Below are 12,817 nucleotides of genomic sequence, written 5' to 3' on the forward strand. Positions count from 1 at the left end.
AAGACTGAAAGTAAAACAAGAAGGACGGATTAGCTGGGCGCCCCTCTTGTTCTCCTGGATAACTGGATGTAAGGGTGGGGGGCGGTCGCTCCGCTTGCTTGGATCGTAGGGACAAGGGGGGTGGGATCTGAAGCGTTCCTTTTACAAGCAGGGGGCTTTACTCTGGAGTCGGGACTGTCAAGAGCGGAGGGCAACTGCCTCCCCTCCTGCCCCGCTTTGGGCTTTTCCGAAGTCAGTCGGGGGTAGGATCCACCCGGAGCCGCTTCCAGGCCGCCCTTGGGAGCGAAAAGAGACAGAGAAAGAGAGAAGCGGCGCAGCGCTTCGCTGGGCGTTTTTCTTCTTCATTCCGGGTTGACGCTCCTTCGCCGAACTCTTGCGGAGGGTGGGGGGAGAGGAGGAGAGAAAGAGGTTGGCGGGGTGGTGGGGGAAGTTCGGCCCCCTCCGGTCCACCCCGGGAGCCTGTCCTTTGGGGAGGGGGTGGGGTGGTGGGGGCGGCGGCGGCGGCGGCGGCGAACGGGAGCCGTCGATGACCGCAGGGCTGCTGCGCGCTCCTTCCTCTCGACCCCCTCCTCCTCCTCCTCCGCCGCCGCCGCCGCCGCCGCCGCCTTTTGCCGAGGCCGGGACTCTCCCGATGTCTGCAGCGTCCGACAAGCCGCCGCAGCAGCTCGGGGCAGCCATGGAATCGGCGTCATCCACCACCTCCTCGACCCCCAGCAGCAGCAGCAGCAGCAGCGGAGGCGGCGGCGGCGGCGGCGCCGCCAAAGCCAAGAAGACCAACGCGGGGATCCGACGACCGGAGAAGCCGCCGTACTCCTACATCGCCCTGATCGTCATGGCGATCCAGAGCTCGCCCTCGAAGCGCCTGACGCTGAGCGAGATCTACCAGTTCCTGCAGAGCCGCTTCCCCTTCTTCCGCGGCTCCTACCAGGGCTGGAAGAACTCGGTGCGCCACAACCTCTCGCTCAACGAGTGCTTCATCAAGCTGCCCAAAGGCCTGGGCCGGCCCGGCAAGGGCCACTACTGGACCATCGACCCAGCCAGCGAGTTCATGTTCGAGGAAGGCTCCTTCCGACGGCGGCCCCGCGGCTTCAGGCGGAAATGCCAGGCCCTCAAGCCCATGTACAGCATGATGAACCTGAATTTCAACCACCTCCCCGACAGCTACGGCTTCCAGGGGCCCTCCTGCCCGCCCAGCAGCCTGCCCTTAGACGGCGGCGCCTTGGGCATGATGAACGTGGACGGCATGGGGCTGGCGGGCCACTCCGTGCCCCACTTGCCGTCCAACGGAGGGCACCACGGCTACATGGGCAGCTGCGGCGGGGGAGCCGGCGGCGGCTCGGCCGGAGCGGACTACGGGCAGCACGACGGCTCCGTGCCCGCCTCGCCCCTGCTGCCCGGCGGCGGGGTGATGGAGCCCCACTCGGTCTACCCCAGCACGGCCCCGACGGCGTGGGCGCCCTCGGCCGCGCCGGGCTTGAACGGCGGCGCGTCCTACATCAAGCAGCAGCCCCTGTCGCCTTGCAACCCGGGCGGCAACCCGCTGTCGTCCGGCCTGTCCACGCACTCGTTGGAGCAGCCGTATCTGCACCAGAACGCCCACAACCCGGCGGAACTGCAAGGTAAGAGCGAGCGGGCCGGGCCGGGCCGGCGGCGGGCGAGGGCGGCCAGGCCAGCGGAGCAGGCTCTCTCGGAGACGCAGGGATCTCGGAGATCCGAGGGAGATCGCGAGGGAGGGAGGAGGGATCGGGCCCGCACGAGCAGCAGAGAAGCAGCGGATCCAGAACTTGCAAAGCTCTGGGCGCGGAGCCACGAAGGGCGCTTGTGTAGCCGGGAGAATAGGGCGGACCGGAGGCGACAAAGGTTAAGGTGGGACTGTTGGGGAATTTGGGGTGTGTGTGTGTGTGTGTGTGTGTGTGTGTCCAAATTTATAAGCGGGTGGTCCTGAGCAGACGCCTGTTTGTCGGGCATGGCGCGCCAAGGAATACTAGGAAAGGGTCTAAACTACAGTTGTAACCCATTTTTGCGCCGGACACTTCGGTTGTACTGTCTACCGCCAGAACCAGATCATTTGACCGTGGGAGTTAACTCGAAATAACTGCCCCTCTTCCCCCTTCGTTTTATACCGGCATTCATTAAAGCGGCATTCGAGCTCTTCCTTCGCCACGCCTCACGCCCATAGGCACTGCGTGGAATCCTGAGTGTGTGACTCTGGGTGTATAGAAACTCGTAGAAAAGAGGGGATCTCGAGGAGGAGCGAACCCCACTCCCAGGCAGCCCCACATAAACCCAGAGGATCAGGGACTCCAGGAGCCTGTTCCTCTGCTATGGGGGACGGACGGACGGACGCTACACTTTAGGAACGAGGTAGAAGAATCTGTCCCACGCCACGGCTATTGGGATAGAGAGGAAAGGGAAAGTGTATTTTGTATGGGATCATAGAGGGACTGGACAGGGTGAAGGGTAAGTAACAGGGGACTAAAGGACTGAAAGGCAAGAAAGATGGGCCATAGGAGATCAGAAGTCAGTTGGCATGGGAGGAAGGGAGCGAACCAGACTGTGGATTGATTTATGGATGGACAAAGGGCGAGCAGGTTTTTATGTACCACCCCGCCACCCCGATTTTTGCTTGAGACCCACCTGTAATAGTTTTGTCCGTGATCTAAAGAAAGAAACAGAATTGAGGATGGCAGTCATGGTATTTGAGCACCCAGAAATACAGGTCAGGTATTCCGAAGGTTGGAAGAAGTTGATGGAATTTGCACTAATGTACATAAATATGATGGGAATCTCTTTTTTGTCCGGTGTGGCTGGTCTTGAAGTTCGTGGTGGTGATGTAACTCCCCCCAGTCCGCCCCGCTTTTCTATCCCACGTAATTGTCGAAAGAAAAAAAGAGAGGGCTACACACGGATGGTGGGGAGGGATTTAGGATTAATCAAATCTGTTTCAGTCCTATCAAATACCAATACTATTACGTATACTGTTACCTATTGAATTGCCGATAATATTACGTTGGTTTTGCCAACTCGATTACCTACAAGCCCTACGTAATATTACGTGGAAGACCTAGAGACCCTATGATAGTTTGAATGCCAGTATAATCCATAAAACACCTATTATGGATTTATTTTTTAAAAAATACATTTATTTTATACAGATTTAACAGATACACTCTACAGATGTAATCCTGAAATCAGTAGGAAACTTCCATTGGTTTTAAAAATAGTGTAGCCTAAAATTACGTAGATTCATCTATACAAGATGCCCTAATATACCCACATATATATTCTTCAGTTGATATATGTACACAACCCTCTGGACCCCTCGCAAAACCTACGGGGCCCGGAATGCTATGGTGTATGTCATTGATAAGCCATTACGTCACTTTTATTTCCTCGCTCCAGTTACCTCATAAACGTGACCCCATTTTATACCGTAAAGAAGAAGCAGATTTTGAACCAACAACCCCAGTCACTTTAGAAATAGGGCTAAAGTTCTACATTATTTTTTTAAGGTCACACAGCAGTCAAGAAAGATCGCAGAATAGTGTTTAGGTCCTACTCCGAGCCCTGCATAACACTTTTTCATAGTTGTATGTGGTGTTTCCATCCGTTGTATTAACATACGTTATAGTTAAGCAATTCTTAATGTGTAGGAGAATCTTGATCTGAAGATGGGAAAAGATGGTTTGATTTATCCCCCCTCCCCCCCCGTCTGGGTTTAAAAAAAGAAGGAAAAATTTAAGAACAATAACGAGTGTTGGGGCACCTGAAATGTTATCACTTTTTTGTTGCATAAACTTTTGATTTGATTGTGTAGACTTTAACCCACGAAAGCTTATGCCACACACAATTGGTTAGCCTTTAAGGTTCCACAGGTCTCTTTGTTATACTTGCTACGGGACGGTTACCCCCTTGAGGCAAAAGGGACATCAGTAGTAGAAATAGTAATTCTAATAAAAAAACTCTTCTGATAATAATTGGTTCTACCCAACCAAAATTACGCACAGTATGTTTGCAGCCATTTCTGATATTCATAGTAGTAGGCACGATATAGCCAAAATCAGTCCCATTGATATAAGTACCTACTCAATAATATTTCGCAAAGAAATGAGTGGAACTATAACAATGCTTTCTTTGGCAGGATTGTGAATAAATAGCAGCAGCAGCAACAACAATATATATCCTTCTCTGTCTCTCAGCTCTTGCTCCTTCGATGCTGTCGTCTTCCCTCATAAAAGAGCTTTATAAACTATAAACCTCCCAGGACAGGTTTATGCAAAGGAATCAGTTCTGCACCAATATTTTATGGACTGCATAATTTCAGTTGCCCTTTTGAACTCTCATCTGTAGACAAAACATATTTCTTTGCTTCAACCAACTTAGGTAAGGCGGGCTTTAATTGGCTTTCTTAAAATTTGGTCTGCCTGATCTCGAATTCAACACCCACCACCACCACCACCACACACACACACAACTCCCTCTATTTTCTGCATTGCTTACTTTAGTGTAAGCCGACTACTTTTCCATTCAGTTGCGGCGAGGCACCGTCGTCACTGCGTAGGTGATGGCTGGAGGTTAAAAGAGCAAATAGAACCTCAGATAGTAGTTTCGATTTTGAAAGACAGTTGAGTTGAGGGCTTTCTCACTGGGGTGGAGGGTGGTGGTGGTGGGGTGATAAGAGGGGGCCCAAAATGCTACTTAATACGATTTTACTCCCAGGAGGGAAGGAGTCTTTGAAACTGACCAGTGCTTCCAACGTGAAATTGGCAAGGTCTCTCTTTTGTATAGGAAAAGGGCCTAGAGTCGAAAAGTCAGTTAATTTGAATTTTCTTTTCCCAGCTGGTAACGGAAAAGAAACAGCAAACAAAAGGCATTCATTAAAAACAAAACAAACAAAACTGCAGAAGTGTACAGAGACAAGAAAAGGATTGTTCTAAAATAATGATGATAAAACCATCATCATCATTGGGAAAAGGATTGTGATTTATAAAAGGATTAATCTGATCTGATGTTTAGAAGTCGTTAGAGAAAGAGCAGAGATGAACATTAAAGAATTCCTCATCTTTGTGGCCTTTATGAGGGTGGACTCCTGCGGTGTTACTTCTACTAGAAAGTGGTTGTTGTTGTTTTGGTGGTGGTGGTGGTATTTGTGTGTATGTAAAGAGATTTAGAAGTTGGAACACCAGGCAGAGAGAAATGATCATATGGAAACATAGAGGTGTGAAACAAACCCAGTGATGCTGTCAGGACAGGATTTGGGGGCAGAAGTCCAGAGCACCCACTCAGCAAGAGGAGCAGGACAGTCCCCAAACTCAGCAGGGCTGGGTAGCGGCATTTTTCAATAAGTGAAGTAACACATATTACCATCTAAAGATGGAGGGAGTGGGGGAGATCATTAAGTCTAGGGTCTAAAATAAATTTCCTAACTGCACCCTCAAAGAAACCGCTGGCCCCACTCTGATTCCAGACGGTGGCTTTGGCTTAAGTGTTGATCTGACAAGCCTTCAGCTAGGTTCATCAAATACAGTTAAGAGGAGACAAGAATACAAAACAAATGAAGGAAGGCATACACAGAGGTGCACGGAGAAAAAAAATCAAAATCAGGAGGAGTTGCAAACTGGGAGGGAGGGGGTCCAGCCAGTGATCACAACCACTTCACTTTCAAAATGTAAAAACAAACCATCCTAATACTTCTTAACCTTTCCGCCATTTTAACAATGTATTGTCTCTTCCTCTTTTTAAAAGAGGGTAGACAGAACTGGGATTTTGTTTTTAAAAATACACTTTGAGTATATGAGAGATGTATGAAATTTTGGAAAGGCAGCTATATATATCATTTTGACTTCTGTAAAATACATTTGGAAACTGGAGAATCCATTAACAAAACAAAACAAAACAAAACAAAATAAAAACACTGCCATGAGAGGAATATGAAAAACAACTAGAAAAATGCAAGAGCCATATATCTGCCATGGGTTTATGCTGTCAAATCTCACTGAAAAAAGAAAAGAACTCATACACAAATGCACGTGTGTGTGTGTGTGTGTGTGTGTGTGTAGGCCTAAACGTGAAAATTTAAAAATATGGTTTAATATAATTTACTCCATTGCCAAGTCTAGCTACAGTGTTTTTCAGTATCAATTTACTGCACTATGAATTGATAGAGTACAGACCTGTAAGTGCTGTTATGTTAAAATCTGGAAGGAGTCAACATTCTGAATGGGAGAGGAATACTAATTCTGTTGATCGAAAAGTGTAAGCCATTAACAGTGCAGTCTTATACAGGTCTTGGTAGTAAGTAAGTCGGGCTTAGTTCAATGAGTTTTACTCCCAGATAAATGGGCATAGGATTGCAGCCACAGTATGAATAATTTCCAGAGGGGTAAGCCAAGTAAGTCGGTTGCAGCAAAAACACCAAAGCATCTTATGGCACCTTAAAGATTAACTAATTTATCCTGACATAAGCTTTCATGGACACATTTTATGCATCTGATGAAGTGGATAGTGTCCACGAAAGCTTGTGCCAGAATAAATTGGTTAGTCTTTAAAGTTGCCACAAGACCCTTTGTTAGTTTATGAATAATCTGTTAAGGTTTGAGGAGGTCTTCTAGGAAAATGTGTTATTTAGAAACCAGTGTTCCAGACTGGTTCACTTTTTCTTTTAAATAAGTATCTGCAACAGGTGTGTCAACATATGGGCATCTGCAGATAACTGTGCCACATATCCATTCCTAAAGCATGCAGTGATTTTGCAGTATCAGCCATGCAAGGGAGAGTATCTTGTCCTGAGAAAAAGGTTGATACCTGCATTTAATAAAATGCCTGTTTGTGGTCCAACATTTTAAAAGTTCTGTTTATGTTCACTTTAAGTCTTCCTTAGGGTGCAGAAGTAGGCATAGCATTATTTTAACCCTTTAAATAATAAAAATGCAGGGCTTGTTTTCCCACTGGCATGAATGAAGCCCCAATTTATCAAGAAAGCCAAACCTATGCACACTAGTACAAAAAAGAAAAAGAAAAAAATAGAACCCTTCTCCTTCCTTGGCCAGCCAGGAAACAGACTGTCCCATCCCATCCTGCAATTCGCATTTGGGCAAAATTCCTATTCCAATCAAGTGGGAATTTCCTCTCCCTAAGAACTGCAGCGTCCGTCCAGCTCAATAACGTCACCTAACTGGGCCTGGCAGAATCTAGGGCAGCCTTCCCCAACTTGGTGTCCTCCAGATGTGTTAGATTACAAATCCCACTATCTCCAGCCAGAATCACCTTGCTGGCTGGGGATGATGGAAGTTGTAATCCAACACAGCTGGAGGAGACTGGGTTGGGGAAGGCTGATCTAGGGGGGCATGTGGGTGCAGCACAGAACTCCCCATCCCCAAGGGAGAGCTTGGACTAGTCAACATGGTGAAGATAAGATGAGCTATAATAAGGTAAGGATCCAGACGTGAATCATGCAGCTAGTTCTGCCCACACCCAACCAGTCTGTGGATCTGTTGTTTGTTTCTTCAACAGAAGCTTTTAAAAAATTGTTCTTACAAAAAGGAGTTTGTGATATGGCATGAATTTCTGTTGTTTAAGGCAGACTTAGCCAACCTGATGCCCTCCAGATGTGTTGGACGGCAACTTCCATCATCCCCCAGTCAGCAGTGTCTAACACATTTGGAAGGCACCAGGCTGGGGAAGGTTGGTTTAAGGAAAATGATCATTCAATGATTCCACACACAAAAATCCCTTGGGCATGCCTAAAGTGGATCCCAGCCAGTGGAGGTTGGTGGCTCCAAGGTCAGTGGGGTGATAAATCTGCTCCAGGTTTTGGTCAGAACCAGTCAGAACTCTAAAGGAACTAGTCATTTAGAGTTCTGACTGGTTCTGACTGAAACCTGGAGCCACCAGCATCCACTGATCCCAGCCATATTGTAATCTGCCTGTATAGTGAAGCAAACAACTGGTTTTTGTAGCTCAGGACTACATAACTTGGGTCCTCTGTTCACAACTGATTGTAGCCTACTGGTGGCTCCATAAATCTTCTGCTTTTGGTCCCTCCCTGGGACTGAAAAAACAAAAGAACAAAAAACCTCAGAGGGTTGTGAAGAGCCTGGCTGGTCACAGTATGTGTCTGTTGCATTGCGTTCAGCTTGGAGGATCACAATTTGCACAGATATATTCTATTTCATTATATGATGATGATGGTGTCTCTACCTGATGTTAGCTCTCAAGGATGTCAGGTCAAAGTCCATTTTACACTGGAAGGGTTGAACCTCATTAATGTAAAGCATGTGCTCTGTCTCTGTCAAAGAGAGCTATGTCTCTTTGGGCATGTTACTCATGAAAACTGATGCTGTATTTAACCACCAGAGGGGTAGCCATTAAAGCTTAAATACCTGCCCCATCACCACCACTAATAAGCACCACAAAATAAGCACAATGACAATTTGCAACAGTGGTAATAACTGGGGATAACCCAGCCACCCTAATGTTGCTAAATTAATTAGCACCCATGGTGAGACAGGAAACCATTATCTCTATTCATGCCCAAACAGATAGAATCAAACTTCTTGATCTGCTCTTCTAATCCAGCAGTTGCCTGCTGAACCAGTAAAGTCTCCAGGGTGACATAATATTTCGTCCTCTCTCACAGCAGCTGCTTGAATCTGCTCTCTGGTTTTCTTTCAGGAATCCGGTACCATTCCCAGTCTCCAAGTATGTGTGACCGGAAAGAATTTGTCTTCTCCATCAATGCCATGGCGTCATCTTCAATGCATTCAGGAGGCAGCGGCTCTTACTACCACCAGCAAGTTACATACCAAGACATCAAACCGTGTGTGATGTGACAATAGGGCTGGGGAGCCAAACGTTCTTTGGGGGTGGGGGCAGCCAGTCCCCAATGACCCAAGTGAAAACTATGTAGGACTATGGAACTTCCTGCTACAAGCCCCGTTGGGAGCCAAAGGACCTCCCCAGAAGCTAGACTGATAGTTGCTCATGAGGTATATACTTATTCAAGACATCTGCAGAAAGGAACACTCTGGCCTTGTGCAAAAATTGAAGAGGAGCATGAATGCATAGTGTGTTCCTTTGGCTGGGAAAGCATCATGGCTAAATGCTAAGTATTCTGTTGTTTCTTCATCTTGGGCCTCCATACATCCTGAATTGTGATCTAATAACATTTCCAGGAGCCATTTTTTTGGTGCTTTCCTCCCCCCGCACCCTCCTCTGGGATTCAAATCAACTATGTCTTTTTAGATACATTCTGCCCCAAATCCCAACATGCAATTTTCCAAGTTTAAATGATCCTTTACAAAAATGGATTCTAAAATCTGAGGGACAGGGATCTGCCATGCACAGAAGGAACAAAACAACTCCCCTAATCCTAATGGGACAGCAGTTGGCGGAGGTTAGTTTCATGAGATGGACATCCTATCTCTGAGTTCCTCACTCAGCCATGGGAATTGGCTTCTAGTTGTAACTTCTCATGTTTGGGACTGAGCATAAAATACACATAGTTCATTGTATATTTTACTTCTGATTCAGGGCAATGGAGGAATCTCCAAAAAATCCAGTGAATGCAGAGACATTCTCGCCATATCTTCTTCCCCAAATTGTAATTGTGTGCTGGGTTTCCAAATTTTTCCATACCTTTACGGGATGGTGGGAATTTGAAAAGTGGAATGAGATGTGTTAACACACAAAAGACTATGATAGAACTGAGGATATGGGACCAGCATGCTCAGTATTATGACCTGATAAGTGTGTCTCCACTTCTCCTTTGACCATGCCCAAACCTATTTTAAATATTAAGTACAAAATTACAAAGAAAAGCACTTTGAGAAATAAAGGTTAAAATGGAAAAGATTAACAAGGCTCACGCTTTTATTTATTCAAACTTTTTTTTTTTTAATAAAACACAACAGCAGCCTTGGTCAATCAGTATTAATATGGTTAATGTGTTGGCAATATTTGCCATAGAGACTTTGAGTGTGTGTTAAATACCCATTGCAAATGTCAAACATCAGTGTGGCAAAGCAATTTTCCCTATGTTTTATATATAATTATATATAAAAATATAAATATAAATGAAGGACACTTTTGTCTTTTTTTTTGGCCTGACTGTACAGTTTGGGCAACACACCTATCTTAAATTTCATTCTGCACTGTATAAAAGTGTAATTATGGCAGAAGGGTTTATTTTTGTGTACGTTTGTCCTTTTAAATGAAATGGAATGCAAATAATAATAAAAAATGTATGGTATTCGTACACAGCCTTCACAAATTGTATAAACCGTAAATAAACCAGTGTGTGGCATAGAAATCTGTGTAGTGGCATAGAAATCTGTGTAGTGGCATGTTGAGAATAACATTCGAAGTGAAAGAAAACTAGATCACCATCTCAGGATGTTTCCCATGGATCATGGCCATGAAATATTCCAAATGTACAATTTTCTTGTTGTTTCCCACTATGGGACCAGTGGATCCTTGGAGGACTTGAGAAGGTTGCTCCATTTAGCATTCTTCTCCTATTCTCCATAGCCACCATACCAGCCTCTAACATTGAGCCTATTTTCTCTATGATACGCACCATGTCATGATAGATGGAAGTGGTGGAATTCTGGACTGTACCATTTTAGACTGCAGAAAGTGTGGTCTGGGGGTGAAGATTGTTGAAGTTCCTTGCATCTAGTAAAGCTAGCATATCACAGAGAGAGCTATGGAAAACTCTTTTATCCTGAAGTCCTTGTTTGCTATTCACAGGGTTGTCTGTTTTTTAAAATTATTTTTCAACGTGACATTCAAAAATACAGTGGCCACCTTTCGCAGTCTCAAATGGCACAATCCATAATTTCAGGCTGTCTCAGCCTATCACCTCATTCCTGGACTGGGCCTGGTCTCTGCATGCAGCAGAAGGAGATGGTAAGGGTTCAGAGGTGATAGGATGGGCAGAACTGCCTCAGGATGAAGGAGGGAGGACTGAGTTTTGTAATGCTTCTCTATATAAAAACGTTTCATACAGCATCTGCGCTGTGGTAGAGTTTTTGTTTTGTTTTTGCTTGCAGGGAATATGTGTGTGTGTGTATGTATATATGCATGTATGTATATTTATTTATTTGGGGACATTCTGAAATGGTATTGCCCATGTCAAGTGTAAAGCTCAGAATTCCATCACCTCATTCTGCGGCATGTGACATTCAGACCAAGTCCGAGTGGCTCTTAGACACGTCGACACTTGACACAAAGAACCCATTTGGCAAGTGTCCCCTCTTTGTTGTTTGTTTTTAATAACATGCAGGCTCTGTTTACGTATTCCTTTTATAGCATGGTCGCTGCCCCAAACCACAGCCCTGTGTCTAGCAGGGATATAAAAAGCACCAATCACCTGGGTCACCGTGATCATGTGGGTATGCTACAGGCAAGACTAGAACCCACGGCAGGGAGGGAGGCATGAGAGCCCCTGCCCTTTCCTTGCAGCCCTTCCTGCTGAAGCTTCAGGTTTTTAAAAGGAAGCTTCTTGATGTTTATCCCCAGTCCTAGAAAAACACCAGCATCCAAACTGTATTCTACGCAGTTGCTCAATATTAAATGTGACTCTTCTGTCCAGCATTCTGTCCAAGGTGTGCAAAACCCCTGAGAAGCTTGAAACAGACAATATACTTTAAGAAATTGACATTTTAATTTGATTTGGTTGGATTCAGTGGTGGCTGATGGTCGCTGGGGCTGGTGGGAGAGAAGACAGGGCAGATATACAATATTCTACTGAGATTGTCAGAGGAGGGCAGTAGAAGATCATGCATGGCAATCAGCAGCTGCGGGCCATGAACTGGAGCAAATGTACCTTGTTGTGGTGGGATTTCTCTGCCGCAAGTGGGTGGGGAAGAAGCAGAGGGCCATCTCTCCATTTGCCCCAGATATAGAGCCACCTCTGGTCAGATCCCAACAAAGTGAGTTGCCTTTGCTCCCACTGACACCAATGGGACTGAAGTCATGACTACTGGTCCCATTGATTTTAATGAGACCCAAGGCCAACTAACATAGGGGTGCAATCCTATACTTAGTTCCTTAGGGGATTTAGCATCACTGAACGGAGCAGGACTTACTTCCAAAAAAACATACTTAGGCTTGCACTCCCTCTCAGGATCCAACCCATTATATTAATATTTCATAAATCAGATAAATGCCAGCTACTTAGGCTACTTGCGTTTAGATTTGAGTTATTTGGTTTTGTCCTATGATGGCCCCTTCCAAATGACCCTTTGCCCCACTCCACGTTTCTCGTTACTGTGAGCCTGTTTCCTATGCTAGTGTTCATCATCAAAATCCCCAACAGAAGCTGGCATGGGAGCTACACATGCCATCAGGTCAAGTCACACAATCGGTGTATTTAAAAGCATGAATACAACCTGGTAAACGACCACCCAGCTGAAGTAAACATGGAAGATTAGCCCTAAATCAGGGGTGCAGAACTTCAGGCCCAGAGGCCACATCTGATCTTCTCGGGGCCACATCTGGCCTTCCTGGGGCTCCCCAGACAACCCTGCCCTCTTCCCCTAGTGCTGCCCTCTCTCCCCCCAACCACCACTTGTTCAGTACTTTCCCAACTTTTGTGCAGTTTTTCCCATTCTAAAAGGTTGAAACGCCTCTGCTAAGGCATAATACTGGCAGGAAGAGCTGTGAGCTACAACACGCTGGTATTTTTGCCTTTGGGCCCACCCGCCACTGGAATGCAGCCCCAGAAAGGCTTCTGCCTTACCAGGTGGATAACATTTTTATCTGAGGATTTTTATTTTTATCTGCTGTGTGTGTCTGTGTTTTTATCTTGCATGAC

General features: G+C 46.0%; 1 protein-coding gene across 1 annotated transcript; it reads left to right on the plus strand.

The window, feature by feature from the left end:
- The first annotated feature begins 431 nt into the window (after positions 1 to 431).
- FOXF1 (forkhead box F1) lies at positions 432 to 9,849 on the plus strand. The gene is made up of 2 exons (XM_084812396.1): positions 432 to 1,619; positions 8,674 to 9,849. Exons 1-2 carry the CDS (start codon positions 527 to 529, stop codon positions 8,829 to 8,831), a joined length of 1,251 nt encoding a protein of 416 aa, XP_084668522.1. The 5' UTR covers positions 432 to 526; the 3' UTR covers positions 8,832 to 9,849.
- The last annotated feature ends 2,968 nt before the right edge of the window (positions 9,850 to 12,817 follow it).

The sequence above is a fragment of the Heloderma suspectum genome, chromosome 8 (assembly GCF_057233095.1).
Source record: "Heloderma suspectum isolate Gila_16-S chromosome 8, 16-S_ref, whole genome shotgun sequence".
NCBI lineage: Eukaryota > Metazoa > Chordata > Lepidosauria > Squamata > Helodermatidae > Heloderma > Heloderma suspectum.

What these genes read in the sequence shown, in the direction of transcription:
- FOXF1 (XM_084812396.1), top strand. Translation starts at nt 527, where the DNA reads ATGACCGCAGGGCTGCTGCGCGCTCCTTCCTCTCGACCCCCTCCTCCT. An exon ending in CAACCCGGCGGAACTGCAAG is followed by an intron (nt 1,620 to 8,673) that starts GTAAGAGCGAGC and finishes GTTTTCTTTCAG; the next exon opens with GAATCCGGTACCATTCCCAG.